The 17313-nt window shown below is 52.7% G+C and overlaps 1 protein-coding gene across 1 annotated transcript; it reads left to right on the top strand.

Annotated features, from left to right (window-relative positions):
• Positions 1-4636: 4636 nt before the first annotated feature.
• Positions 4637-9736, top strand: THY1 (Thy-1 cell surface antigen). Its single transcript, XM_060160592.1, has 4 exons — positions 4637-4764; positions 6824-6884; positions 7382-7717; positions 8252-9736. The coding sequence occupies exons 2-4, from the start codon at positions 6848-6850 to the stop codon at positions 8362-8364; spliced, it is 486 nt and encodes a 161-aa protein (XP_060016575.1). The 5' UTR covers positions 4637-4764; positions 6824-6847; the 3' UTR covers positions 8365-9736.
• The last annotated feature ends 7577 nt before the right edge of the window (positions 9737-17313 follow it).

Raw genomic sequence — 17313 nt, 5'->3', positions numbered from 1 at the left:
TGCTGACAGCCCATTGGCCAAAGCAAGGCACATGGCCAAGTCCAGAGTCAATGAAGATGGAGATCACATGAGGGCATGGATATCAGGATACATGATTCATTGGAGGGCAGTACTGTAACAATCTACGACACCCGGGTAACTCCCATTTTTCTTTAGACTCAGTTCATTCCTCCCCTCTTCCAACAAGGCCTCTCTTGACAGACTGGGTCATTAGTTGTCCCTTCTTTGAGCTGCCACAATACTTTACACACATCTCTACCTCTGCACTTACCCTATTGTTTTCTAACTATCTATTTACCATTTTCATCTTCCCCACTGGACAAGCCTTCGAAGGCAGACTGTGCTCTACTGAGCTTTGTATTCCCAGGGTCTAGTCCTGTGTCTAGAACATTGTGCCTAACAATAATGTCTTTCAGGACTTCCCTGATGGCACAGTGGTTAAGAATCTGCCTGCAAATGCAGGGGACATGGGTTCGAGCCCTGGTCTGGGAAGATCCCACATGCTGCGGAGCAACCAAGCCCGTGCACCACAACTACTGAGCCTGCGTGCCACAACTACTGAAGCCCACGCACCTAGAGCCTGTGCTCCACAACGAGAGAAGCCACTGCAATGAGAAGCCCACGCACTGCAATGAAGAGTAGCCCCCGCTCACCACAACTAGAGAAAGCCCACACGCAGCAACGAAGACCCAAAGCAGCCAAAAGTAAATAAAGAAATAAAGTTTTTAAAATAAAAAATAATGTCTTTTAATTATTTGATTAGTTAAACATTCATGAATAAACCTTCTTAAATAAATGTTGAAAGTGTTATCTCCATTGGCGCTTTGACCTCTCGCCCTCTGCCCTGCATTCTAAGAGAAACTTCTCTTTTTTGTCATACTCTCCAACCAAACATGCATTGCTTCGGGGAGTGACCTCACTCAAGGAGTTGACCTCAACTAGAGATTAGGAGAGGCAGCAGAGGGTCAAGCAGTGGTTCCAAGATTTTTCAATTACATAGACTACTCATATTTCCAAAGAAGTTTGGGGAGCAACAGAAAGTTACCACTTTTTGTGCCTAGAAGGGACATTAAAAACACACCACCTACCACCATCAGTTCAAAAAAATGGAAAGGTATAACCTTAGAATGAAAAAATAGACCATTGCAAGGAAGGGCCGGTGTGTGGCCTCAATTAGCCCAGAATTAGGGCTCAAAAGCTGTCTTAACATGTGATCCAACTGGGAAGGTCTCAAGTGGCCTAACCACAAATTCTCCTTCCCAATTATCAGTTTCTGCTGATAAGTTCTTCTGGTCAATTAACCCTCCTTTTCACAGGGACCAGGTATAATCCCTGCTTATCCCTGAGAATCAGGCTTCCGTTCCCCGCCAGCCCACAGAATTATTCAAACAAGCCAATCATATCCTCCTGCGGGAAATGAGCATTCCACCCTTTGGGTACGACAAAGCCTGCCCACAGCTCCCGCTTTTTCACTGTTCCTGAGTGCAGCTCCTGAGTGGCAGTGCCTGGCATGTGGTGTCTTCCTCCGGGCTGTGAGTACAGGTGACTAATAAACTGCTGTCAATCACATCTGTCCAGTGTCAGGGGTCATGTGTTCAACCATCTCCAAAACCCTAGGGTGGGAATCTGGGAATCCTCCCTTATCAACAGAGTGAATAGGAGGTGATCAGAACAAAGCAGCAACCTGACAGCTATGTTCAGAGCACCCCACATTGGCCTTGTTTCTCTCATCTCACCATGCACCAGGGAAGCCAGTCTAGCAGAAGTCTGAAGACCCACCCTGGGAGCAGTGGAGAGCACTGTACATGGAGTCAGGGGATCTGGGATCTAGCTAGTCTTGCCTGTGCTCCAAAATCTTTGTCTGACCTTTGACAAATCATTATCTTTTGTGGGCCTCATTTTCCAGCTATAAAATGATGATATGGCTTCCGCCACCTCTGTGATTAAAAAGATAATCTGATGAAATAGGGCAATAAAAAGAGTGAATGGTTGGTAGTCCCTTGGTCATCCTAAAGGAATGTGCATTTTTATTACTTTGTGGGTTGTTTTTTATATTTATTTATTTATTTGGTTGCACCGGGTCTTAGTTGTGGCAGGTGGGCTCCTTAGTTTTGGCATGTGAACTCTTAGTTGCAGCATGCATGTGGGATCTAGTTCCCTGACCAGGGATCGGACCCGGGCCCCCTGCACTGGGAGCGCAGAGTCTTAACCACTGCGCCACCAGGTAAGTCCCAGAATGTGCATTTTTAGAGGTGTATTTACTCCATGTGTCTCTAGATGAGGCAACTGGAGATGATGGGAGAGGAAAGATCTAAGGGACCAACAGGGCAGCCACAGTCTGCCAGTAAATCTTGCCTTGGGTGGATTCCTCTAAACCCTTCCTGCTTTCAGCACTCCTATCCTGTGCCATTAGCAAATGGGAGTTTTAAATCTCCTCCCCATCACCACCCTGTGTTCCATCCCAGCCCCTAAATGTCTCACTTGAGCCATTAACTCCATCCAGCCGGAGACCTTGCTTTAGCAGACACACAATTGCCGCACCCTCTAGAGTCCACACTCCCCACCCCTTCCTGAAGTGAAGTGCTTGGGGACCCAGAAAATAGGCCAGGTCCTCATAAACTTATCAAAATAGCACAGCTAGGCCTTCCAACCAGCAACACTCAGAGACTGGGCCATAGAGTGGAAAACAGAGCATGCAGGGTCTTGTCCAGACAGAGCCCAGATATCTCCGGTAGTTAAGGGGCCTCTGGGTATCCTCATGTCTTGCCAAAAAAGTAACCACCTCCAGCCCCCTCTGTGTGTGTGTGTGTGTGTGTGTGTGTGTGTGTGTGTGTGTGTGTGTGTTCCGGTGGCGGGGTGGGGGTGGTTAGACTGAAGCTAAAGCAACTAAAGCAACTGTGCTCTGATAGGAAAGATCCTGGACTGAGAACCAGAAAGCTGTTAAGCAGGAAAGACACTGCGTGGCGTGCCAAGGAGGAGGCTAGCACGTATTGAATGCAGCAGGAAGATGGAAGGGAAAGATGAGGTGGTGGTAGAGGTCGGCTGCCAGGGGCCAGGACATCCAGGGCCTTAAAAGTTACCCTCCAGACAATGAGAAGCCAGGTCACCTGATCTTTGAAGAGGGATGGTCCCAGGCCTGGGAGCTTGTGAAAAGTGCAGACTCAGGCAGCTCTACTACTAGACTAGGGAGATCCCAGGGGGGCAGGGGCAGCTGCATTTCTCATAAAGTGCCCCAGGAGCTTCTGTTTTTTAGCAGAGCCAAGGGCCCCTGGACTTGACCATCTGCGAGGCTTGTTCCCGTTAGAAAATTCCATCATTGTAAGCGTTGGGAGGCCACCTAACCTCCAAGGGAGGGAGAGGGAAATGAATCTCCCATTTGCAAGCCCAGGGATGGCTTCCAACAGTGCCATCACACTAATGGAAACTGCAGTGAGGGAGCCAGGCCCAATGTCTGTGAAAGAATAGGAGAAGGGGTAGGCAGGGGGGCAGGGCCAGCCCACAGGATGTCCCCACCAGAATTCACAAAGAGGCCACAAGGATGCAACTCAATCAAATAGATCTTTGTTCAAAAACTTCACCTCACCCGTGGCTGGGAGAGACAAGTCATGAGCACTGGCTGTTAAAAAAAAAAAAAAAAAATCCAAGGGCCTCTGATGACTTCAAATTAATGGGGCAAGGACAGGTGCCCCAGGGGATTAAAAGCGTGGTATCCATTTCTAGTTGGTCCTGTCTCCTCCCCTTTCCCACAGTTCCACAATTTCCCCCTCCCACCGGTCTGGGATGCAGCCGTGGAGTGGCTCAGCACTGAGGACTTGGGGCTCCACACCCCAAGTCGACCGGCCAGCTCTCCCACTTACTAACCATGAAGTGGGATGGAGAGTGGGCTGAGATGAACCCAGCAGATTGTGGCCATGGATGTAACGTGCCCAGCAGAACGCTTGATAGAGGGCGGCACCCTTTCCCTTGTCTGAAGACCAAGCAGACAGTACTCAAGGACTTGGGTGGGAGTGGGGGCAGGAGGGGTACATGAAATTGAGAAGAACCTTCTAGCTGTCTGCACCAGGAAGCGCCAGCCCAGGAGCTGAGGGAGACGGTGCCCAAGAGCAGAAAGTCGCTGAAGGGCCGGGTGTTCTAGGCTGGGTGAGGGGGCGGAGCAGGGCTGGGGACCAGGAAAGACCAGGTGCTGCCTTGCTTCTGAAGGGCTGCTCCAATGTGGAAAAACACCCTACCATCTTCCTTTGGAGAAAACCTGGAATATTCCAACACCAAAAACCTCTCACTGGCGGCTCCTGTGGAGATGGGCTCCAGCTGAAAAGGAAACGAGGAGGCATGGGCGCTGCCTAAGGGGGCTCAGTTGCTGGCCTCCATCATCCATCCCTTACCCCTTGGTTTTCCCACAGGCTTGTGAAGCCTAGGTCAGAAGAAAGGATTAAAGCCTTGGCGGGGCTCTGGGAAGCGGCTAGCGGCCCCACCCTGATCTCCAGGGTCCTGAACCCCTCCATCCCTGGTCAGGTCCGCCAGCCACAGTGAGGGCCCCCTTTGGCTGCGGACGGCCACAGTCCCGCACCAATATCGGACCGCCTCCTCCTCCCTCTGCCACCCTTTTTCCGCTACCCACTCAGCCTCTGATTGGCCGAGCCCCCGGGCCCTCCCCGCTCCTCCTCTCCCACCCCTGGTGAAAACTGCGGGCGCCGGGCAGGGTGTAGCAACTGGAGGCGGCAGCGCGTCTGGAGGAGGCTGCTGCGGCCGAGAACCGGAGCCCAGGTAGGAGCCAGAGGCAGGGCGGGACCCGGGGCGCAGGGATAATAGGCCCCCTGGCGCCCAGGCAGGCCCTCCCGATCCGAGGCTTCGGAAAACGGTCGGAGGGCGCCCTGGGAAGGAGCCGCTCAGTGCTTGAGGAGGGGGCTGCTTGCCAGGCAGGGGCAGGAGCCGGACGCAACTGCTGCAGGCCGGGGGTCGCGGCGAAACTTTGGCCCGCTGGGGAACGTTCGCCTGGGGCTGGGGTGCTGGAGGAGAACCGGGAGGAAGGGCGCCAAGGAAAGCCTTGCGTTCTGCTCTCCAGCCAGACGTCCCCAAAGCCAGCCTGCGAAGGCGGGACCAGGGGTGGGGGGCGGTGAAACTGGGGGAGCAGAGGACCGCAAACTGAAGGATATCTCTGCCCTGCGACCTCGCTGCGGGCTGGGTGCGGGGCATCCAAGGAACGGGAAACCGCAGTACCGCGGGCGGGGGCTGGGGCGGGGACTGGGAGGAAGGCTGGCAGACGGGGGAGGCGAGAACTGGAAAAGGATGAGAGAGGGGGAAGAAGGACCTCAATTAGGAAAGGAGAGGATTGGAATAGGGACACGGAATAAGGGTGGGGTTAGTCGAACGCGGGCTGGAGAGGAGGGAGAGCAAAGCTTCTCCGGGTTCTGAGCTGCGGGGACGCAAGGCCGAGGAAAGGCAGACTGCACCTCCCCTCCAGCTGTCTACCCCTCCCTTTGGCTCTACATCCCCTTGAGTCCCAGCCCCATTTCTTCCTTTCTAGTTCTAGCCGCTGCTTCCCCCGCTTCCTCTCCTAGATCCCAAGCTCGCCACCCCCTCTGGAACTCAGCGTATGCTAATCTAAACCAGATGTCGACACCCCTTTCTTCCCCAACGGCACCTCCGGGTCCCTCTCAGCAGGGCTCTGAGAGGGAACCGACTGCAGCCGCAGGCACCCGGGAGCCCCAGTCTCGTCCCTCCCTCCCCCTCCCCCCACTGGGCTGAGCGCCTGGGACCCTAGACGCGGCTAGCGGCGCGCCCTGCTCAGCAGGGCGCACGCACCAGGGCACGGCCCCGCGCACTCGCAGGCACACGCCCCTGCTGTGGCCTCTCCCTGGCGAGCACTGCTGCAGACGGGCTAGGCCACCCGCTCTGTGTCGCCTCGCCGGGATATAGATTCAGCCTAGGCTGCAAAAAAAGAGACAGGGCAGAGAGCCTAGGCAGGGAGGCTACCGAAGCTGGACTGGAAAGCTGCAGGCCCAGGAATCCTGCCCAGAGAGCTGGACAATTGGAAACATCTTGGTTCTGATGCAGAGAACCTATGCAATAGGATGGCACTGTCGCCTTCCCCACACACAGTCGGGAACACCCTTAGCGGTGTGCCAAGTACGGTCCTACCTGGGGCCCCACACATACCCGACCACGCTCATCTAAGAGGCCGGGGACTAAGGCCGTGGATCACTTAATCTCCAGCAGTGCCAGATGTCTGTCATTTTTCTTAATCCCCATCACAACCCTGTGGGTATCTAAAGCCCAGGTTCATTCAGTACCTTTCGGGCATCTGTTGTATGCCAGGAACTGTCTGGGCACTGGGGATTTTCTTCTGAACGAGAAATAGGTAGGCCCTGAATGAGGAGGTTTTGTTTCATGGGTAGAGAGTTCTGATTTTGCAAGATGAAAAGGGTTCTGGAGATTGGAGACTGTACACTTAAAAGTGGTGAAGATAATAAATTGGGTGTTCTGCAAATTTTACGATTAAAAAATTAGGAAGTCCCTGACTTCCTGAAAGAGGAAACGGTCAAGTTAAAGTCACTTACTCAAAGCCACCCAGCTAGTAAGGGTTCAGCACACATATACACCACGGAAGGGTGTGTTCTCCAACCCCCTTGCTTTCCCAGATGGGGAAGGGCTGAGTGGCAGTGTCACATTCACTGAGAGGTGAGAGGGGAGAGGGCTGTAGAGAGGGGCTTGGATGCCCACTGTGGTCATTATGGCATGTCTCCCAGGGGCCCCCAGCCCTGGCAGTAAGTGCGGGCGCACCTGCCCCACCTCTTGGCTGATTCCCATCCTGTTGCACCCCCAGATCCAGGACTGAGCTCTCGGCACCATGAACCCTACCATTGGCATCACTCTCTTGCTGACAGGTACCGGGCAAGGGGCAGGGCTGGGATTCCAAGCACCCTGGCTGCCTTCCTTTCAGAGAAGCTAGCTTCTTCCTCATGACCTCAGAAAGTAGAGGTGACTAAAGGAGAGAGAGGGCTCCTTTTATTCCTAAGTCAGCTGAGCAACCTAGTTGATCTTCTGACTGCCTGGGATGGTTTTTGGAAACTCAATTCACTGAGCCTGCCCCATACTGAGTTGGAATCTCCAAGTGTGAACCAGGATGTTGCATCAACTTCCCCCAAGGTCTCCTGCCCCTGGAACATACTGGTGGGACCCACGACTAGAGTAGAGGGAGGTAGGCTGGGGCCTGCGGTAGGGAAGGTAGACTGGCCCTCAGGGACCTCTGGGCGGGGAGAGGTGCTCAGAGAGCAGACCCTGTGCCCTTCCCTGGCCAGGCCTTTCTCTACTGTTAACATGGATGGGAGGCCCCCTGCTCTACAGGTCCTCACCAACTTGGAGGGGGCACTGCTGGTGCCAGTCTTACAGGTGGCCCGTGGGCAGAAGGTGACCAGCCTGACAGCCTGCCTGGTGGACCAGAGCCTTCGTCTAGACTGCCGCCATGAGAATACCACCAACCTGCCCATTCAGTACGAGTTCAGCCTGACCCGTGAGACGAAGAAGCACGTGCTCTTTGGCACCATTGGGGTCCCTGAGCACGCATACCGCTCCCGAACCAACTTCTTCAGCAAGTACAATCTCAAGGTCCTCTACCTGTCGGGCTTCACCACCAAGGATGAGGGGACCTACACGTGCGCACTCCACCTCTCTGGTCAGACTCCCATCGTCTCCAACAGGAACGTCTCTGTGCTCAGAGGTGAGGCAAACCCCCAACAGGACCAAGGAAGCTGGGAGAGGCAGGCTGGGGAGGAACGGGCTGGCTGGGACAGCTGGCAGTCCCCTTGGCTGGGCCGCAATAGGGAGTGGTCCCATAACTTCTCTCCCCTTCCGCCCACTGCTGCCTGTGCCCGGCGGAATCGCTACCTTCAGCGTGAATGGGGGAAGGTCTAAGGGGACGGTCAGACGGGCAGAGTGGTGTGGCACACGCTTCCCCCATGACTGCGGGCAGATCACTCGGCCTCCCCGGACCTCCTTCTCCCCACCTGGAAAGCAGGATGGCACAGCTGCCTCGCCCACAGTTTCCTCGTGACGATATTTGTTCAAGGGCCCAGGAACCTGCAAATGGGAAAGGTGGCTGGTTCTGTCAGACCAGGTTGGCCCTGGTTCCAGCCAAGACATCACGGCGCCACCCTCCCCAAGGGAAAGCAGCCTTGCCCTGGGCCTGGGCCTGCCCGAGCCCCGGCCGCTCTGCATTCCCGCCCTGCCCCTCTGCCCCGTCCTCTGTCCACAGATACGCTGGTCAAGTGCGGAGGCACGAGCCTGCTGATCCAGAGCACCTCGTGGCTGCTCCTGCTTCTGCTCTCGCTGCCCCTCCTGCAGGCCATGGATTTCATCTCCCTGTGACTGGCTGGGCCCATGGAGAATACAGGAAGCCACGAGGCCCCGTCCAGAGACCCTACTTCTCGGAGTCAGTTGACGCCCCTCCCCCCAACCTCCCACACACCTTGGGGAGAAGTGGGGACCCCACCGCCCCTAAGGAATCCCACTGCTGCATGCCATCATCTCCCATCCCCCACTGCCACCCCCTACCCTCTCCGCACGCCACTGCCTATTTGTATCCTTAGTTCCAGAGCTGCTTCTGTCTGATTTAGGACTTATCCTACCTTTTCTTTGGCAGTTCGCGAAAAGGGAAGCCAGGGCTGGGGACCTGATGGAGAGTGAGGGGATGGGAGGGGTATCAGTCCCTGGGGCCGGTCATCCTTGCCCACCGGGACTAGAGGCCTGGGAGAGACCTGGGCGAGGAGGGGGAGGGGTGTGTTTGGCCCTAGCACATCCCTCAGCAGTAGGGATGGCGCCTGAAGACCCCGGATGTGAGGGCGCTGCCAAGCGTTTGTGGCCCATCCTGTGAGGAGAGAACCGAGCGTCTCCACGAGCACTTTCCGTCATGGAAAAAAGCTGCCTTCTTACCCTGCAGAAGTCCCCAAGGGGCCTCGGGCCCGGCGTCTGGTCCAGTGACAATGCAGATTCTGCCCGGGAAGCAGTGCTGATGGGCTGGTGAGGCAGGTGGAAGGCAGGGTCCATCATCCCTCCCCCCAGTGAGGAAGCTAAAAATGGGAGCTAGCGTCTCTCACTGGCTCGGCCAGCAGTTGGGAGGGAGCAGAGGAGGACAGGCCCCCTCCCAGGCTATCCCAAGCTCCTAGGAGCTTCCAGAACTCAGAGCTGGAGGCAGTGAATGAGGTGGAGCCCCTGGCTGAGCCACACGGAGTTCGGCCCACGTGTTCCCCCAGGAGGCTCTTCCGTCTTCCCCCAGCAGCGCCCCAGCCTTCAGATAGGCCCCCGCCCCAGAGGCCTGCCTCCTCAGGGACCTCTCGGGGGCCTAGGGCTGGCCGTGGGGTGATACCCATAAGTGGACATGCCTCGAGGGGTGGCTTTTCCCAGCAGCCAGCTCTGCACCCGGCGGCTCTTCCCCGTCCTGTGACCGTGTGTAGTGCCACCCCAGCTTATGGCATCTCACTGAGGAAAAAGAATACTGTACAATAAAACCAAGCCTCTGGAATCTGTCCTCCTGTCTGTCTCTGCTTTGCTCCTCTCTCCCCAGGCCCGCCCCCCTCCCTTAGCCTTGAGGCCCGACCCGCCACCTCCTCCTCTCCCCCATCCCTGCTTTCTGCAGCCCTTCTCCTCCCCCCTGCCCCCCAGGGGTGGACCACTGCATGCCCGGCTTCTCAGAACCACTCTAACACGGCACGTTTGCCCAAATAAACAAATGTTCCCTCTCTGTGGACTCACCTGCCCCATGTGTGGGCCAAGCCGCATGGCGCCAGTTCCAGAACGTGCTAACAGGTACGAAGGCACGGAGTCTGCCTTCTGGCGTCTGGATGTTCTCAGAAATGCCCCGTCAGCTTACAGCTGCTATAGAGAGGGGCACAGAGGGGCGGCTCGGGAAGCGAGGCGGTACACGGGAGCTGCCCTCATCATCAAGGTGTGAGGACAAGCGTCTCTTCTTTTTTTTTTTTTTTTTTTTTTTTTTTTTTTTTTGTGGTATGTGGGCCTCTCACTGTTGTGGCCTCTCCCATTGCGGAGCACAGGCTCCGGACGCGCAGGCCCAGTGGCCATGGCTCACGGGCCCAGCCGTTCTGTGGCATGTGGGATCTTCCCGGACCGGGGCACGAACCCGCGTCCCCTGCATCGGCAGGCGGACCCTCAACCACTGCGCCACCAGGGAAGCCCCAAGCGTCTCTTCTTAACTCCAACATGGCCACATAAAGCACTGGGGGTGGGGAGAGAACACTGAGGCCCGTCCCCAGCTCCCTCCCCTAAAAGTCACTGAGTAGAAAGCGCCCCCTGGTAGAAGGGACTAGAACAGCATCACAGGGTGGTTCTGGGTCTCAGCTGCTGCCAGAGTGAGGCAGCCCCCAGAAGGGAATCTGGGGGAGGACAGTAGTGACTACCCAGAAGCTGACTCATTTGGTATTTAGCGCTGGGTAGGATGGTTTTTCTGAGCATTTGCTTAAAGGCCCAGGATCTAAACTCACGCCACTGACTCCCACTCTTGCGACACCTCCCATTGATACCTGAGCTTTGCCAGTGACCCCCGTAGTGGCCAGGCCGGAAGAGGGCAAGAGAAGCGCTCAAGGAAGAGAGGGAGCTGCCCGTGTCACCGACCACAGGGACCCACCCACCCCCACGTGGGCTGTTGGCCACTCAGGACAGTGTAGCCGGCCTGGACACAGGGCCCTTTTGCTGTGCCCTGCTTGCAGCCAAAAAATGAAGAGCCTTTGTAGGGGAAGGGAGTTCAAATGCCACCCTCGGGGTAGTAAGAGCTAAAGCTGGAAGGTCTTTCTAGAAGGAACTGGGAAGCCAGGCGTGCAGCCTCAACTGTGAGAAGCCAGGACACCCCGGCACCTGTGTGAGCCTCCTGTGTGGGCTTTGTCACCCTGGCACTGTTTCCTTGAAGAGTTTAGCGGCCCCTCAACAAGGGTCCCTTTGCAGCCACGCCTGTGGGAGGAGAGCCCAAGGCCACGGCGAGTGGGCTTAGCTTCAGAAGACACAGAGGCCTCTGAGGTCCAGGGGCTATAGGAAGGCAGGGACAGAGAAGAAAGGAACAGGCCTGGGCCTGGGAAGGGGCTCGACGATTTAAAGGCAGGGCCGTCGGGCCTCACAGCACAAGCCAACCCAGAAAGACTGCGGGCCGGGGCTGCGGTGGGCTCCTGGGGCCAGTCCATGACGGCAGCCAGTTCCTCCCGGTCACATCAGGAGAGCTGAAGAGAGATGCGGCACATCTTCAGGGACTTGGCTAGTTACAAAGAGGGCTGGGGCCGGCCCTGGTTCCTGCACACATGCCCAGAGCCCACCCCACCGAGCCCCTTCCCATTCCTCCTCACCCCTCCCCCACATCCCCCTTGGCCATCTTGGTTCTTACCTTAGGGCGTGGAATCCTTGCTCAGTAGAAAGAGAAAGAAGCCCCTCTCCACACATCCGTCCACTGAGACAGGAGCACCTGCACACGGCGCAGCGTGAGGGTCTTCCCAACACCTAGGGGCTCCCTCGGGAAGAACAAGGCGGGTCACCGTGGGGAGACGCAGGGACTTTCTCTGGCCAACCAATAAATGTACCCAGGGTCCAGGGGACCCGTGACACACATCCTCCAGCCCCTGCCCCCCCAGCATGATGTCCCTGTCCTCACTGTGTCTGCAGCTCCCGTGTTGTGATGGGCAGGTTTGTCTTTACATGTGAAAGCAGCAAGTCCCAGGTTAGGAGTAAAGCACTTCCTCATCTACCGCTGAGGAATCAGTGGGCCTGGAGTCCTTCAGAGTTCTGGCAAAGCGTGAGGGTCGTCAGCTGCCTCCTGCTAACCCTGAAGCAGGGCTTCAGAACAAAGGTGGGATTGCCTCCTGCCCAGGGCTCTCAGGCCCCGAATGTGTCCCACCCCTCGGGAGTATCATGTCATGTGAAGACTCCCGGGGGGCGTCTTTGCCTGGCAAAGGGAAGACCTGGGGGCAGGGAAGCTATGGAAGTGGGCACATGCTGTAGAGGGCAGCGTAGGACCAATGGGAGAGCTCTGCGGAGGCCAAGTGTGGCTCTACACCGGAAGGGGCCTTTGATGGCTGGAGCCGCCCAGCTGCAGAGGCAGGAGTGCCTGGCAGTGGGCATGGTCAGTGGAGGCCACCTGTCCAGCCTGCAGGAAAGCAACTTCCTGAATTCAGTGGGAACCTGGGCTAGATGACCCTGGTCACTTCACCCTTCAATGCCTCATTTTTCTGATTTCTAAAATAAGATGGGGGGGGGGGCGGGAGGCGCATCTGGTGGTGCAGTGGTTTAAGAACCCGCCTGCCAATGCAGGGGACACGGGTTCGATCCCTGGTCTGGGAAGATCCCACATTCCGCGGAGCAACTAAGCCCGTGCGCCACAACTACTGAGCCTGCACTCTAGAGCCTGTGCTCCGCAACAATAGACAGCACCGCAACGAGAAGCCCGCGCACCACAATGAAGAATAGCCCCCGCTCACTGCAACTAGAGAAAGCCCATGTGCAACAACAAAGACCCAACGCAGCCATAAATAAAATAAATAAATAAAAATAAGATAGGGGAATTCCCTGGCTGTCCAGTGATTAGGACTCCACACCCCCACTGCAAGGAACTAAGATCCCGCAAGCCGTGCGGTGCAGCCAAAATTAAAATAAAATAAAATAAAAAATAAAATAAGATAGTAGTGCTGGAATGATTTATTTGTACAAAAAACGTTAAGTACCTGGCTGTGCTAAGAGGTAAAAGACATAGCCCCTGGCTGAAGGAATCTACAGCCCAGTAAGAAGTGAGGAATTGATTTCAGTGCAGTGATTGGTGCTAGGAGGCAGAGAAGCTGTGGCAGACACTGCTTGAGGGTTTTACAACATGTATTCTCTCTTTCTTTCTCAGCAATAGACCCACAAATTAGAACTAGATTATATGGTCCAGAATAAAGACTACATTTCCCAGCTCCCTTGCAGCAAGATGTGCACATGTGTCTAAATTCTGTCCAATGGAACATTAGCACAAAATAATGTGTACAATTTTTATGAAGTGCTCTTAAAGGGAGAATGTGCGCTTTTCAACCCCTTTTACCTTCATGCTGGCTGGAATGTGGAGTCAATGGCTGGAAATGGAGCAGCCATCTTGGACTATGAGATAGAAGTTTTATGTTACATCACAAAGTACAACAGCCTGGATTCTTAGTGATGTTAGAACTGTCAAAGCAGCCATGGAATACCATGTCAGAGTTACTCTTATTTGGAGTTTCTGCACTCACAGTTGAACCTAAATGTACCTTAAAAAGAAGCTGTTATTTAACACAGCTAAACTGTACACTTAAAAATGGTTAAGACAGTAAATGTTATATGTATTTTTTACCACACACAGACACACACAACACACACACACACACACACACACACACACACACACACACACACACACACAGCCAAAAGTCAAATTTAGAGAGACAGAAAGTAGAATGGTGGTTGCCAGGGGCTACAGGGAGGGGACATGGGGAGTTGTTATTTAGTGGGTACAGAGTTTCAGTTTTGCAAGATGAAAAGAGTTCTGGAGATGGATGGTGGTGGTAGTGGCACAACAATGTGAGTGTATTTAATGCCACCAAATGGTTATATGTATATTTTTTTTAAAAAAAGGAAACAGCCAAGGCACAAGGGAACTTTTTGGTGTGCTTACACGAGCACTTACATTTGTCAAAACTCATCAAACTGTACACTAAAATGGGTGAATTTCCTCAAATGTAAAATTCACCTCAGTAAAGTGCTATGAGAATACATATGTAGGGCCCCTAGCCAGGCTAGAGGGCTTTCCAGAGGAGGGGTCATGGTAGGAGTTAGCACAAAAAGCAGGCTCTACTATTTCGTAAGCTGATTACAAAGAAAGAAATGTTATTTTATTTCTTCTATATCCTGAAAGACTTGGGGAGGGGAAGTAGAAGCCATTGTGGGTTTAGTCCGAGGACAGGCCTCAGCCCCTCTCTCAGGCAACAAAACTGCTGGCTGATACAACAGCCCTCAGAGCACATGGTCCCTTCATTAGGGTCCCTGCCCCAGTCATATCCATTCAAACATTTACTAAGTGTGCACCCCATGCCAGGGAGTGTAACTACCTGTGCAGGGTAACGAGAAGAGACCTGTGAATGGTACAGACAAGTTCCTTCCCCATAAAACTTATATTGTGGTACAAGAGATGGACATGAAGCAAGTAAACCAATCAGACGGAGGGAACACAAAGGGTTCAAGGTGTCCAGGCGAGGAGGGGTACAAGATGTCACTGAAGGCAAATTCTCTGGAGATCCAGTGGTTAGGACTTGGCACTCTCACTGCGGGAGCCCTGGGTTCGATGGTCAGGGAACTAAGTTCCCACAAGCCACGCAGAGCAGCCAAAAAAAGAAAAGTCACTGAAGAGGTAGGCGCAAGCCAGGTCCCACAGGGCCTTGGAGGTCATGGTGAAGAGTTCGAATTTTATTCTAAGGGCAATAAGGAAGTGATAAAGGACTTGTTCTAATAATGTTTTTAGAAGATCCCTCTTGCTGCTTTGTTGAAGATGAACTGGAGAAGAATAACAGCAGAAGCAAGAAATCAGAAGGATACTGCCATAATCCTAAAAGAGATGATGGTAGCTTGGACAAAAATTGCATGGCAAAAACAGAAATGGTGACTTTGAGATACGTACAGAGTGAAAACTGGGAGGACTGGTGAGTCTGAGTAAGGTCTGTGGATTTTACCAATATCGATTTTCCCAGTGTTGATACTGTACTACAGTTGTATTAGATGTTACCACTGGGGACTTCCCTGGTGGTCCAGTGGGTGAGACTCCATGCTCCCAATTCAGGGGGCCCGGGTTTGATCCCTGATGGGGGAACTAGATCCCCGCATGCATGCCGCAACTAAAACAAAAAAGATCCCACACGCTGCAACAAAGATCCTGCATGCCACAACTAAGACCCTGTGCAAACAAAACAAATATGTGTGTGTGTATATATATATATATATATATTTAAATGTTACCATCGGAGGAAATTGGATGAAGGGTACGCGGGACCTCGTCATACTATTTTTGTAACTGTTGTAAATTTTTAATTATTTTTAAATAAGGGGTTTTTTAAATTCTCAACAACCAAAAAAAAAAATATGGCAAGTACTAACTCCAGAAACGCCAGAGGGAGGAAAAAAAGAATTCTAATCATATAGCACATTACACAGCTTAGATGTGAAATATTTATAGAGTCATACTAATATAAACACTAAACAGTGATTTTAACCAAAAATTGTGATAAAGCTATATTGGAGGATGGGAGAAGACTAAGTACATGTGTTTAGTGGGGGAGAAAATGGGCATTAAGAGAGCTAAACCTCATTTTCCAGAGATGAAATTCAACGGATAAGACTTAAAACTGAAAAATCAAGAAATAGCTAGCTATATGAGAAATTTTTAAATATAAAAGTAAAGTAAGTAGCAGAAAAACTAGCTGAAATAGTTGAGAGTAGTTGCTTTGGGGAATGAGAATGTAGGATGGGGTAACAGACTGCTTTTACATTATAAACCTAGTAATACTTTTAGTCTCTATTAGTTTACTAAGCAATATAAATCAAATGTATTTAAAGAAATATATTAATGCCCAACCCAAAAAAACCAGAGAGGACTTGCTTACTAGTGGTTTAGATGGAGGTGGAGTGTTGAAAGGAAAGGAGACGAAATCCTGGATGACTGACCCTTGGGTTTTTGCTTGAACAATTAGTTGATGGTGATGTCATGTGTTGAGACAGAGAAGGATGGGGAATACTGGGGTAGAGAAGTGGATTTGTTAAATCTGCGATGCCCATCAGATATCCAAATGGAGTATCGAGAAGACAGCTGGCTCTCCCAGTCCTGAGCACAGGTGAGAGATGGGAGTTAAAGAAAATTCGACAGACATCAGCATTTGGGTGGTAGGCACTGACCGCGGGACAAGTAAGATCATGCCGGGAGGTGTTATAGAGAAATAATTGAGCCCAGGCCTAGAATCTGAGGTGGTCCAATATTCAGAGTTTAGGGGGACACAACGGAGACTAAAGAGCAGCCAGTGAGGAAAGAGGAAAGCCAGGGGTTAGCGGAGCCAGAGAAGGAAAAGTTTTGAAAAAGAGCAATCAACTAGGTCCACTTCTGTTAAGAAGTCAAGTAAGACGAGGACCAAGTTGTTGGTGACTATGGTAGCTCGTCTCCAAAGATGACCCCCTAAATAAAATATGCCCTTGTGTAATCCCATTCCCTTGGGCCTGGCATGGCCTGTGTCTTGCTTATGACCAATAGCGTTTGATAGACATCATGCTACATGACTTCCAAAGTTAGGTCATTAGAAGCCTTGCAGCTTCCACCTGGCTCTCCAGGAATGCTCACCCCTGAGACACACCCTCCTGGAACCCAGCTACCATTCTGAGAGCTCAAGTCACATAGTGGCCACATGTAGTCACTCCAGTCACCAGCCCCAGCTAAGCTCCCAGCCAACAGCCAACATCCACTGCCAGCCGAGTCACTACGCCGTCTTGGACATCCAGCTCAGGTGAGCCTTTGGATGACTCCCGGCCCAGCAGTTGCTGACTGCAGCAGCCTTGTGAGAAAGAAACCCCAAGTGAGAAGTTCCCAGGTAACCAGAGCAGCATGAAACACATTAATAAATTTTTTAAAATAAATTTATTTATTTATTTTTGGCTGCGTTGGGTCTTTGTTGCTGTGTGCGGGCTTTCTCTAGCTGCAGCCAGCAGGGGCTACTCTTCGTTGCAGTGTGCGGGCTTCTCATTGCGGTGGCTTCTCCTGTTGCATAGCACGGGTTCTAGGGCACGAAAATACTGAGCGCGGGCTTCAGTAGTTGTGGCACACAAGCTCAGTAGTTGTGGCTCACGGGCTCTAGAGCGCAGGCTCAGTAGTTGTGGTGCACGGGCTTAGCTGCTCCACGGCATGTGGGATCTTCCCAGACCAGGGCTCGAACCCATGTCCCCTGCATTGGCAGGTGGATTCTTAACCACTGCACCACCAGGGAAGCCCATCAATATTTTTTTTTTTACACTTAAAAAAAATCTTATTGAAGTATAGTTGATTTACCATGTTGTGTTAGTTTCAGGTGTACAGCAAAGTTATCAGTTATACATATACATACATCCACTCTTTTTTAGATTCTTTTCCCATATACGTCATTAGAGAGTATTGAGTAGAGTTCCTGTGCTAGACAGCAGGTCCTTATTAGTTATCGATTTTCTACAAAGTAGTGTGTATATGTCAATCAAGTTGATAAATTGTTTAAAGCCGCTAAATGTTGGAGCGGTTTGTGATGCAGCAATAGT

The sequence above is a fragment of the Lagenorhynchus albirostris genome, chromosome 9 (assembly GCF_949774975.1).
Source record: "Lagenorhynchus albirostris chromosome 9, mLagAlb1.1, whole genome shotgun sequence".
NCBI classification, from domain to species: domain Eukaryota; kingdom Metazoa; phylum Chordata; class Mammalia; order Artiodactyla; family Delphinidae; genus Lagenorhynchus; species Lagenorhynchus albirostris.
This window is presented reverse-complemented; position numbering and strand designations above follow the sequence as displayed.

Excerpts from the sequence above, each read along its gene's own strand:
- THY1 (XM_060160592.1), top strand. The coding sequence starts at position 6,848 with ATGAACCCTACCATTGGCATCACTCTCTTGCTGACAG. Across the intron at positions 6,885-7,381 it reads CATCACTCTCTTGCTGACAG|TCTTACAGGTGGCCCGTGGG; the intron begins GTACCGGGCAAG and ends TGCTGGTGCCAG. Across the intron at positions 7,718-8,251 it reads GAACGTCTCTGTGCTCAGAG|ATACGCTGGTCAAGTGCGGA; the intron begins GTGAGGCAAACC and ends CTCTGTCCACAG.